This window comes from Lepisosteus platostomus, chromosome 21 (genome assembly GCF_059453375.1).
Source record: "Lepisosteus platostomus isolate fLepPlt1 chromosome 21, fLepPlt1.hap1, whole genome shotgun sequence".
Lineage (NCBI taxonomy): Eukaryota > Metazoa > Chordata > Actinopteri > Semionotiformes > Lepisosteidae > Lepisosteus > Lepisosteus platostomus.
Window position 1 is genome coordinate 15,710,966 of NC_142631.1, and position 12,735 is coordinate 15,723,700.

Genomic DNA, 12,735 nt, shown 5'->3' on the forward strand with positions numbered 1-12,735 from the left:
TTTTTCAGCAGGTTATCTATCACTATGCAGTTTTCCATAAAAATACTGATTTACAGATCTTAATAAATCGATGAAAAAAAAAACACATCTGTTCCTTGTCTTTAAAACTGGGGACTAGGAATGATCCTAAAGCTCTGAGAAAATGTAGCTCTTCTCGACCTGAGGTATATACGCACTACCTTCAAGGCCGTGGAACAATTGCAGAAATATTGCTACAGCTGCTATTCAGCTGAAGGAGTCTAGGAACTTGGCAGTTAAGGGGAACTAGTTCATCAGGAAACTCATTAGGTTTCTCACATAAGCCCTTCTTCTTCAGCCAAGCTGCCATATAATGAACCTAATCAGTATTCATTTGAAAGCCAAGTCAGCTGCAAGGGTCAAAATCAGGCACATTTATACCTTGCCCATGCTCTGCTGTTGAAAAGGATCCATCTTATAAGTCCCAGTAAGCTATTGGAATTCTAGTTTCTTTACTTAGACTGTATTCCTTTCTAAAACAGAAAAAGATTGAATTTAATTTGTACGTGGTTGCGGTTCAGATTTCAGACGATCGTGCTTAAGTAAAATACCAGAATAAATTGATGTTTAGAAACATGCTTAAAATGCAGCTAATGGAATCAAAGATCTCATCCAGCCACTTCCTGATAGAAGCCAGAGTGTCATCTTCAACAGCGTAGCTGGGTAGCTTGTTTTATTCTCCCCAGTCCTTTGTATAAAGAAGTGCCTCCGTTTCACAGATTAACATGCACTTCCCTGTAGTTCCTGCCTGTGTGCTCTGGTTTCTGTTTCGCTGAGAGTTCTGAAGAAGTCTATCTGTTTGATTTTTTCAGTGCCCAGGAGCATTTTTAATACTTAGACTGGGTTTTCTCATGGTCTTCTCTGCTCGGCGCTAAAACGATTCTGTTTTATTAGCGTGACAGTTTTGTTGAAGCCTAGTGCTAATTATAGAGCAGCAGGATTTCTTTTGGATTGGGGTGACCAAAATTATACACAGTATGCAAAATAGGGATTTTACTAGTCTGTTGTATGGTTTCAACGTAACATCCCTTGAATTAACTTCTGCACCAGAATACACGTAGTACACCATTCAAGAAACATGAAACTTGGGAACAGGAGTGCTGCATAATGTCCTGTCTTACAGTTCTCATGCTGACACTTTTTTAATTCCCCTGATATGCAGGGAAAGGCCCAAGAGTGGTCACTGTGTTGCAACAGAATTCCAGTGGCTCATGTGCTAAAGGTGTTTTTGTTTCTATGACGGGTCTCCTGTACACTTACTGTGCCTGAACAAGCAGCTATTTCACAAGCAGTCAGGCTAAATTAGTCTACTAATCTGCCTCCATGTGCTGCTTGCAGATATACAGCACTAAACTTGCACCTGAAGGACAATTGACTGTTGTGGAAGAAACACAGTGCACTGTCAAGAAAACCACGACTTTAATGTCTCCTTGATGACTTTGTATCAGAGCATACATGTAAATAAACATTTCAGTGCAGCTGTGCATCTGACAGATAAACTGAACTGAAATACCAGTGTGTGAACAATGTAGATTGTGTGTTGAATCTAACAAAAGATTCAAAACGATGATGTAGGATTTGTTTTTAACATGGTATATAATTATAACCAAATTTAAACACCTCCTGAGAGAGAGGAACACCGGGTGAAAGGTTTGGATTCTAAGTGCTTTTCTTCAGTCAGGGAGATTTTAATACATACGAACTGCTGCCACTGAGCATTTTCTGTATGGCTACTACCACCTTTGTGTTATGTAACCTTTCATGTTAGTTTTTTATAAGAACCCAAGGAGAGATGAATAGTATATACACCTCATGTCCTGCTCATCTATCCCACATATAAATTGAAATCCCAAAGTGTTGTGCTCATTATATCTGTACAAATATAGTACCTTACAATGCACAAATTGGCACTGACGTTTCCTGTTTCCTCAAGAGAGCACTGTCTTGTTTACAAAAGCTGGAAACTGCCTTCACAAACCAACAAAACAAGTTGGAAGTGTTAGTGTGGGATGTTTGGGATTTTGGTTAATTTTGAAAGATGTGAAGACTGGCTCTAGCGCAGAACAGTACATTGGATCTGTTATCTTTAATATAAAATCACTGTAAGACACAGAGGCTAAACAGTCTTGCCATGTCAGCATTGGGTCTTGCCGTGAGCAACGTAAAATTCATTTAAAATAATTTGCCACAATAATTTTACTTCTCTGTTCAGGATTCTGAACAGATGTCAAAGCTGAAACCTACTCTACTGTAGGCCTCATTTCATAGAGATCTCAATTCTTCAGTTCTTACTTTCCAAATAGCATTTCTGACACACTGGTCCTCTGTTTCATTTTGCTGTGTTCCCTGCCTGCTCTCTTGCCAAATTTGTTTGCTTAAATAAGGATTCTCCTTCAAAAAAAAAAATTGTAGTCTTGAATTGGAATCTTCTCAGCTTATAGAAACTGACTTTAAAGAACACCTATTTAAGTCTAATCGATTAAATGAGTTTTTTCGAGGTACAGTCTTATGAAATTAGTAAGTATAAGTATTGTGAACTTATGCTCTTATTAAGTGACTCAGTATTTTTTTGTGTTCTAAAAGCTAAAATTAAGTAAACAGAGAAAGCCTTTTCTTGAAATGCAAAGAACAATTTCTCTATCTGAAAAACAAAGTGTTTTGTACAATACTAATTATACTGCCGCACAAATTAAATGCTAACTTTCCGATCTGTTACATATTGGATACGTGCTGAATGCTATTTATTTTAAATACTGAGCAAACTGTTGATTGGCTGAGTAATTTGAAATAGCAGTATACTCAGCTTGAGTTATGTGGCTTTAAAAAATGCAAGCTGGTCAGTGTTTGCTATATGATTCCATTTAAAAGTTAATTTGGTAAAGATTGTGTAAATACGCTATTTGAGTCATAAAATCCCCCTGGTTGCTGTTGGATGTGAGAGAAGCTGTCCTGAGATTGAGATGTTGAGCTTCGATGACAAGCAGTCCAGCCAAAGATACAGGCTCTGTGGGGATCAGGTCAGATTCATCTGGGTAAATGCTTTCAGACAGAAGTAGCTGGAGTATGAGTAATATCACGAAAAAAATTACTCAGCATCGGCTTAATGACTGTACTCTGCCATCTGTCTGAAAATGCTCAGAGGCTGTTCGAGGGTAACATGTTGATGGCTCAGAGATAGAGGACAGCCTTACTGGTCAACAATACAATAGTTTGGGGTTTAACTTGTGTTTTTTTTCATTCCTGGAACCAATTTGGAAATGAAATCAATTCCAGAAGGTCAATGGTCGCAAGGCTACAAAACCCTAGGACTTCTTTGAGATCCACAGTGTAATCTTACCACGGGCAGCCTTTTCTCCTCACCTAATTGGAGTAGAGTATCTGTGGGATCAACTCGCTCATGCCTTAACAGAAACCACATCCAGCTGGGAAGGTGTAGCAGGCTAGGCTACAACAGTTGCTCCAGAGGTTGATGAGGTCTGCGAGCCATCTCTGTCAGGATTGCTCAGCAAGGTCATATCTGATACCAGCTTTTTAAAGTTTTCTTTTTGGTATTATGTTAGACTTTTCACTGACAACATAGCATAATTCTTTATTCCTTACTTCTGTTCACATTTTTTATACTTTTGACATTCAAAACGTTATATCACAGTGTTGCATTTTAGTTGTGTATTATCAATTTGTATACATTATCCAAAACATGCATAGTACTGTAGAATAAGTGTATTTGTGTACATGTATATATTGTGTATAGGTATTGGTAAGCATATGTTTGTGTATAATTATTGTATATTTTGTATATTCATTTTAAATATCTGAGATTATGTATGAACGATACCCTTTCTGCTTGTAAAAATCTCCCAGTCAAGATTTCTAGTGTAGTTTTGTATTGCACAATACATATAAATTTTTTAATGTACATCTTTTACTGTGCTAAATACATTCTCATGCCTAAGTAAGCAATTTATTTGGAAATGGTAATTAAGCACACCAGTTTATTCCACAGTGCTCCTTCTTGTGGTGTTTGTAGATGACCTGGGGCTTTTTTTAATCTGCTGAAATGGATCAAATGCATTGATCTATTGGTTACCAGTGTTTCAAACAACAAATATCCCTTTAAATTTAATCCTATTTTAAATGTAAACCACAAAAGATATGGTTCATTGTGCTTATTTTGATGGAACCAGAAAAATACCATCGCATGTTCTTATACAAACCTCATTTATGAAAGACATGTATCTTTCATTAAAAGACCAAAATTAGTTCACATGATTTGTCATCGCAGGACATGGTATTAAGACCTCAAAAAAACTGATAAATTTGCAGTGAACTGCAAAATTACCTTTAAATAAAAATGCAAAACATTTTTGTATTATGGAATTAATTTATTTTCTGTTGAGTAAAAGCTGGTTTCTGAGGATACCTTGTCTTGTTACCCACTGATGTAAATTGATTCTCTAAGTCTTTGTTATACGATAGTAACCAAAAAAAAAAACAGAAACATTTGCATGAAGCTTTGAAGGCTTAATGAGTTTAAGTCAGCATGAATCTGCAGTTCCAAAGTTAAATTGTTTCTCACTGTGCCCAGTGAAAAGCACCATGTGGATTTGGACTAACAATGCCAAATGTGGATTGCTAATGTACTTCAGTAAGTGCAGCATCATCTCAAAGTCAGTCTTCTTTCCTCACAATTATATGCTTTATATTTGTTGAGATTGGGTGATTCTGCATCTCCTTAATTTTATTTGATTAAAACCACCTTGTGTTTAGATATTTCTAATATAAGTGATTCAGATTTTTTTCGGTACCCTCATCAACTAAGCCCTTGTTGTTGAACTTACTAACTCATTTACTGTCCTTATGATCTTAAACCATGGTGCTTCAGCTTGTTCGGAACATTGCAGCCAGAGTGCTTGCTCATAGTTACCGGTCTTGTACCGGTCTCCTGATGCAAAATGTTGCACTCATTTAAAATAGATAATTTCCAGGAAGTAACCTCCACAACCTTTTAACAAGGTTCTTTCTAGCTTGAAACAATTTGTGAGTTAGTTTAGATTTTGCATTACTATGATTTCAACCATTATCTGAATGAATACATTCAGAGCATGTTTCAAATGAAAACCTGCACATCCTACAGCATCTAAGTAGCAGTGTTGGCCACTAACCTGAACTCTTCTAATTTCATGCTAAATTGATCGAAAATTGACATTTTTGCAAGTCTTCAGAAAATGATTTTAGGATTATTATAGAACCTGCTGTATTATGGAGCTTTGGGATCAGGGACCGCTGTCCTTGTAAAGTACCATAAAATTAATCTAAGCTGAATTTTTGGTATTGCCTATGAACCAATTAATAGAAAAGGAGCAATACATTGTCTTTGGAAATTCCTGCGAATCGAGATCACTTTAAGAATGCCGACAGAGTTGAATCAGACAAGTCAAAACTGAGCAGCCCCATCACATATCACTGTGAAGCACACAGAGAAGCCCGAATGAATCTTTCTCTCCGGATATGTGTGTTGTATTTTGTGATGTATTGTGTTGGTTGTGAATTTGCTTCTCTGTGTGTGAACATTTTATTTTGCTCCTAGCAATCCCAATTTGACTGAGGGCAGTGAAAACAGAAAAGTATAGCATTGATTATCTTCAGAGATCCTAGAAGTTGTCTCTCTTCTCTGTGATAATTAAACTCAGTAGTGTGATGTTGGCACCACTAGGAGTTGATTTTGCTGCTGGTAATACATAAGGAAACGGATCACTTTTATTTCCTCTTTTGTTCCTTAGCAACAAATTAGCACTTGCTGAGGCACAGATACAAATCGGCAACATTTCAGCATGATCCTGTGATTTGGTAAAGTAAACCCAGCAGGTGCAAGAGGGTTATATTCATAAAGCACTTCCTGCTATGCAACGTTTAACTTTATTGTAAAAGGAAAAACAAATTGGCTGTTACAAAACCAGAAACAGACAAACACATGGCCTCTGTGCAGCCTGTCTCCCTCATTTTGACCTAAACTCACCTTTGAGTGCTGTTTTCTTGCTATTTGAAAGGCCAGACAGGCTGTCAGTCTGTCAGTCCTTATTAGGAAAATATGCACATATAAACATAGCAGTGTGCAAAGACAGGTCAGTTTATTTAAACAGAAAATGTTTAACTGTCGCTACTTTTTGCTTTGTATAAATGAGTACTATCCATTAAATTCTTAAATTGGAAGTAAAAAAACAGTACATTAAAACCCCTATCTCCCTGAATTCAAAAGTTTGCCTATCTTGATGTTGCATTCATTTAAAATAGATGTTTTTCCACTTTTATTTTGTAATTCACACTGAAACTGTTGATGACATACAGTACATTCCAGGGGTCTCCATTCATGGGTCTAGAAAGCTGGTGTGTGTGCAGGTTTTTAGTCCAGCCCAGCTCTCAACAAACAAAGGTCATTCGCATAACTGGACCAATTTAGCAGGTTTTCCCAGCTTTTCTGCTAAGAACAACTGCTAAGAACTGTGCCCTTTCAAGATTTATTCTCTGTCTTAATTCTCAGTGGAATCACTGTGATTTTCCGAACAGGTTTTAGTTATTTACTGTATTACTGCAGACAAAGTTGCATGAATTTCTGGAGGTTTTTTTTCCATCTTCATCACCAAATCCTTTGAAAATTGTGCAATTAAACCAAATTTAACATTTGTATATAGTTTAACATTTGACGCAAAGGAAAACAATAAAGACACTGGTAATTTAAGACACTAAAAGTTGTAAGGCTTTACATTTACAGTTCTCATTCTGAAATGTTGAAACTTAGCACCATTTAACCATAATAAAATGATTGTACTTGTTATGTTATGCATTATGTATATGTTATACATAACACATATGCATAACGCATAACACAGTGCATAATAGCACATTATTGTTATGCTATGCATTAATGTATAATCTTAATGCCGTACTATACATGTTTACAGAAATCTGAACATTTTTAGCATACTTTATACTTCCACTGACCCATGTTAATGTGTATCTCCAGGTCTCCGTGACACATAATTCATGTGTGTTTCAGTCACCTTGCTGTTTCTGTTAACTTGTCTCAGACATCCCCTGAAATCATCATTTTCAGTTTTCACTGATGGGAGGTTCTGCTGGCCTCATTGTGACTTGGATTTTTTTTTCCGATGCCAGTTGAACTGTAGGTAGCTTATTCACATTGAAAGCATCCTTCTGCCATGGAAATGTTCTCCTTGTTGTAATCAAAGCAGTGGATTCCATTCGCAGGACAAAAGGATTGGGGATCACAGGCAGTGTCTCTGTAAACCTGAATAAACTCATCACCGTGCTGCTTAATTAACAAAGCCGTCTTTCCTGAATGCTTTGGGTCACCTTTCATTTTCCCGGATAAAACAGAAATAACAGATTGATCTGGAGAGACCATCGAAGTAACGGTCAAATACTCTTTTTTAAAGCCCTGCCCCTCTCTGTAAAGTACCTGTAGTTACAAATCAGACCCTCACAGTGTTTGCCTGTTTGCCTTTCTATCTATCTGTTTAAAAATGTTGGGGGAAAATGCTTGAGCTTGTGGTGTTAGAGATCACTGTCAGAGGCACTTTAAATGTGGTCTAAAAATTAGCACACACAATAACTCGACCAAGCAGAAATGGAAGTTAATTTATGATTGGTACATATTCCTTAGGACAGTGTATGTAGATTGATATGTTAATACACACTTTGGACTCTCATTCAATTGCACATATTGGTATTATACATATACGTGAAAAAGAAAAGGAGACCCCTGTTTTTATCCCCTCATTTCATAAGGCTGTTCCAATAAGAGTGAATTCTATCTAGAGCCACTAAAGATTTCAGCTGTTTTTGTGTTTGAGCTTACTGAGAAAGATATTACCACTTCCTTTTGTCCTTTTAAATTTCTTTTAACATGATGTGTGTCATCAAAAGAGTTCTGTTAAGGGGTGCAAAAATGTCAAGGAATCTATAGGTCACTGAAAGAACAATATTTTATTCATTTTTATTTGTTCAGAGTGAACAACGACCTTTCCCCATAGTGTAAATATAAATCAATGTGCATGTATTTGTTTTGTCTCATTTATATTACAGATATGCTTGTGCTACTACTAGTAATGTTGGTAATAATTATAATTGGTTATTCAGGATATAATATTAAGAGTTTCTCTAGGTTTTGTGCTCATAGTTTATAGTGAAAGTACAATTCATGAGTTCTACATTTTCTTTCTGAATCTGTACTTCATTTTGTTAAATTATTTCATATACTTATTCCATTTGCTACTCATTCCTCTCAGACATATATAAATATGTGAACCTCATGTAGACTGAATGCTACACTTTAGATGTTGCCTGACAGGTTGTCACGCAAGTATATACAGTAAAAACAAGTCTTAAATCCACTCAATAACTGTTGTTTCTGGGTGAAAAGCATGTGTTTAATAAGATGCTGATTCCAGTCTTTTAACATTATCAAGTTGTCACATTAGGTAAATGGCACTAAGTCAGACAATGAAAACAAAGAATTCCCTCCCTGCCTGTTTAACCTGTAGGGTCACAATGCTATTGTTCTGAATTTCTCACTCCTGAAGACCCAGCACTAAATTTGTAATGGAAAGGAATGTTTTTCATTTGTTGTACTTTTGCCATTAGAATAGATCTATTTGAACATCAAGTACAGACCCATTTATAGTTACTGTTTTGATTTCTTGTCTTAAATTGTTAAATTGTTACATTCCAGTCTTTACCCAACAACCTAGGTTCATGTTTTTGGCAGAAATTGAGTATTGACATCAACATAGAATATTGTTAATGCTAAGTGTATTTCAGTTGCATTCACTTTATCAGCTATCAAAATTATTTTTGTTCTTTAGGGATATGTTCAAGACCTGTTCAAGACCTGTATTATCCATTTAACAAACACCAGTTATCTTGTAGAATCTGGGTCTGCTGAGTTGTATTTTTCCAATTTCTTCGTTGCCTTTGGCTGTTGTTTTAAAACACATGGTGGTAATGCATTTGTTTTAAACTAGTGCACATCATGGTCGAAAGAGGTACGCAACAAAACAGACATTTCTCAGAGCAAAACATCTTCTACTTAGTCATAAATAGCCCGTTAATAATTAACTTCAAAGAAAAACCAAATCAAGAGATGTGCAAGCCTTTATCAAACAGGGTCTGTTGAGAGAGACACTGAGTAGAATGCATTCAAATCCCGTTTTGTTTTATGCAGAGCTTGTGTCACAGTTATTAGAAGCTACAGACCTCTGCTACATTGAAACGTGCAGTCCTGACGTTGAGAAATGTTTGTGACACAACACTAAGCACTGAATGGAGCAGACACAGTCACAGCAGTAGCTGTGTTCTCAGTACATACTTCACTGTAGGGCTGTTGTGAATACTTTTGATAAAGGCTGCTTTGCACTGTAACAATGGCTTTAAGTCCAGCAAACAATGTTTGATTTTGCAGACTTTCTGGACTTTTTTACATTCATTTAGTGTACTGTACGATAAAAAATGACTCTTTTGTAGCTGTTGTATCAATAGGAATACCTTCTGCAAAAACTGGTAAACACTACATTGAAAAAGAAACATTAAAGAGAGTTTAGTCTGGTCTTTGTAATGTGTGCTTTCCTGATTAGTGTAGTCAGTTCTATGGATTTTAATTCAGTAAAAAGCCTCTTGTTAAACTTTCCCATTACATGGAAACATATGGTGATGTTCTTCTTATGAATTGGATGGTATTGAGGTCATAGGAAAAGCCACTCAATACACTGTGGCCCAGGGTGCACTGTACTATTGGAGCTCTGAGAAACCAGCAGGCCTGGTGTTTCCAAATATTTGCCATTCCAGTCAAGGTTCCCATAAAGGCCTTAATCCCTAACCTCCAAAGCACATAGCCCTGGCTTTCCTGAGGTACTGGTGAAGAGTGTTTGAGGAGGGGTTTATTGTGGAGGACTGGTCGTGCCTGAGGGGAGGGCGACATGACCCAGATTCTGGGGATGCTAGAGCTTTCAAACGTTTAACATCTCACTCCCCATCCCTGAATTGTCATGGGGCCCCAGCAATCTCTTGATCTTAAATATATTTTTTTTTTCAAAAAAAAGAACCTTTATATCAACTTCTGGCATTTGAATGTGAAAAGCCTCTTATCTGTGACATCACAGCTCATTAGCATAAGGATCCCATTTGACTCACCACCACCAGAATGGCAGGCAAGCACTGCTCCAGCCAGCAGTGTTGTTAACATGGCTCACTGAGCAGGAAGAGGGGACATTTTGACCATGGTTTTCTGAAAAAAGGGTGTACCTGGAATGAAGGAGGAGACAATCTTTATGGAAGGTAATCCTTATAAGTTAGCTTTATTGAAGGGTGACTTCCCCCTGACACAAAATAAGGGCTGGATTTTTGTTCTGTGAGTCTTGTGACTGAATACAATCGCAGGAGATCTTCATTGAGTTCTGCTCTCTCCACTCTCCTCTGATGCGCATTGACATTGATGGATCCGTTTGGGGAGGGTTTTTTTTTTTTTCAAGCATGTAATGGGTGGCCTTGTTTTGTTCCAGCAATACAAATGATTCACTGCCTCCAGGAGTAGTATGTACTCCTAATGGTGAGACAAAGGTTTATGAAGAATTATGAAGTTTTGCAAGATGTCTGCAGCATGAGTGGGTTTTTTTTTATGTCCATTAACAGCAATTGAAAAATGAACTGCGGTTGTGAATTCCTCAAGAGGTTGTAATATTGGCTGCCTGTGTTTGTTTGTGTGTTTATCCCTAAACGTATTTAGGAGGGCTGTTCTAATTTAAAGTTGGGGCTAATTTGGGTGGAGGGATAGCATTGTTAACTGGAGAAAATAGGGCTATCAGTTCCACTCAGATAACCCCTGGTCATCATTGGACCTCAAGCAAAGTTGTGACCTTAGGGCTTGAACTTTGCAGTCACATGACCTGGTTGTAAACTGACCTGTGGGGCTGGCTAAAGTGTTGCATCCCAGGCTGAGCTCAGAGAGCAACTGGCACTAGAGAGAGGAAGAAACATGAGGTTGTGGCTGTGCCTGCTGGTGGCTTTTTTGTAGCAGATGCATGTTTGAATGGCTTCCAGGGAAGTTACTGGCAAATTGGGAGAAGAATGAAATGGACACATGGGAAGGTAGGGGTCTCTCTTTTACTTCCCCCTTGCAACGCTGCAGGTGAGATCTGGCCGCTGGCATTGAAGGGTTGAGAGTTGGGTTGTTTTTTTTTTCCTGGGAAAGATGTCATTTTCGGTTTTCTTTCGCTTGAGAAGATGGCTAGGGGTTTGACAAGGAGACCCCGGTTACTCTTACAGATCTGAAGTTGACGTTTTTGAGCTCACGCTAATCGTCGTTTTGTATGTATCAGTAATTTATTGGGATTTGTCCTCACGCCGCCCATCTGGAAAAGGTTTTCTGTGCAGCAGTTGTTACTTGATGGTATTAGGGCTGGGGTGTTTCCACATAGGGTTGTACTTTCCCCTGGGGCCTATTGTGGACCTCAGCTGGTGTCCAGTTTGGAGGTTTTCTTTTTTTCTGCTTGCATACAATTACAATCCCCCCAAAATATGAGGGAAACCAGCATAAGCTTCCTTTCCCGAGCTGTGATTGTAGCCACTTAGTGTTACTTTGTATATCTTTAATTTTCTTACATTGGTGTGACCAGTCAGCTCAAGTGCTCAAAGCATCTGAGATGTTAGCAAGGGCCTTAGTTTGGGGCTGCTATCACACAGATCTTAGCCTCACCGCCACCCACATTCCCTTCATTTCCTTACATTCTTTTCCAGGTTGCATAATTGCACCTTTTTTTTTTAGTCTTGCCTTTTTTTTTGTAGCTCTTAGAATAAGGTACAGATCTCCCGAAGGACTGGCTTATTCTTACCTGAATGTCTTTTCAAACTTTGAGCTGGAGTGCAGAAAGCATTTGAGCACATCAGGATTATGCAATTGTTATTTAAAAAACAAACGTGTTGACCTTTGATAAATAAAATCTTTGATTTATCTCACCGGCCCAGTTTACTGATAGGCTCCTCTGTGTTCCACGGTGTCGATTTAATCATTGCATCTCATGAAGACTTGGTGTGAATTCAAAGAAGAAACAGGATTAAGATGAGTTTTTTTTTTTTTAGAGACAGGGGGTTGAAACGAACGGAATTTGTATTTTGTGCTGCTTAGAAAGTGTGGAATTTGGACACACAAGATTTTGAAAGGAATCGCTGATAAGTGGTTAAAGAGCTTGTTCGCTTGTTTACATGTAACGCCTCATTTGCAAGAGACATCTGAAAATGTGATTTCTCAAACTGTGGGACTGCAATTCTTTCAGCGTTTCTCCTTCTCCCTTTTCACTCTCTTACTGTTGAAATCACCCACTTAATTATGTACATACCGCAGAGTAATCCGAGCTCATTAAGGAACCATCTGAACCAAAAATGTGAATATAGACGTCGGTTAGCACGCGCCACGATGGGCTGTGTTTTTTTTTTCCTCCATCTCGTGCCTTCATTCGCTGTTTGATGGCAGCGATCAGCTGAAGCAGGAGCTCCTGGGTGTAGCATTTCCTCACTTCTGTGCGTAACAGCTGGGGTTGACTCAAAGGTGATTACAGCCTCACCATTAAAACAAAGCAATTTTTCTTTCCCTCTGGTTTAATTTTTTTTTTGCTCTTATCTAGATGGAGGAAAGAAAACTTGTTTTTT

The 12,735-nt window shown here is 37.8% G+C and overlaps 2 protein-coding genes across 10 annotated transcripts in view; both read left to right on the plus strand.

The window, feature by feature from the left end:
- Window positions 1–12,735, plus strand: part of LOC148644088 (nuclear receptor subfamily 5 group A member 2-like) — a 313,041-nt gene that overhangs the window by 168,166 nt on the left and 132,140 nt on the right. The window lies entirely within an intron of this gene.
- Window positions 1–12,735, plus strand: part of LOC148644090 (nuclear receptor subfamily 6 group A member 1-like) — a 205,399-nt gene that overhangs the window by 144,351 nt on the left and 48,313 nt on the right. The window contains exon 1 of one of the 4 annotated variants that reach the window (XM_088615253.1): window positions 11,025–11,178. The exons of the other annotated variants lie outside the window; for them this stretch is intronic. Coding sequence (XP_088471379.1) covers window positions 11,112–11,178 — 67 coding nt within the window. The 5' untranslated portion in view covers window positions 11,025–11,111. Of the gene's footprint in view, window positions 1–11,024; window positions 11,179–12,735 lie in introns of those variants that run through there. 4 annotated transcript variants of the gene reach the window in all.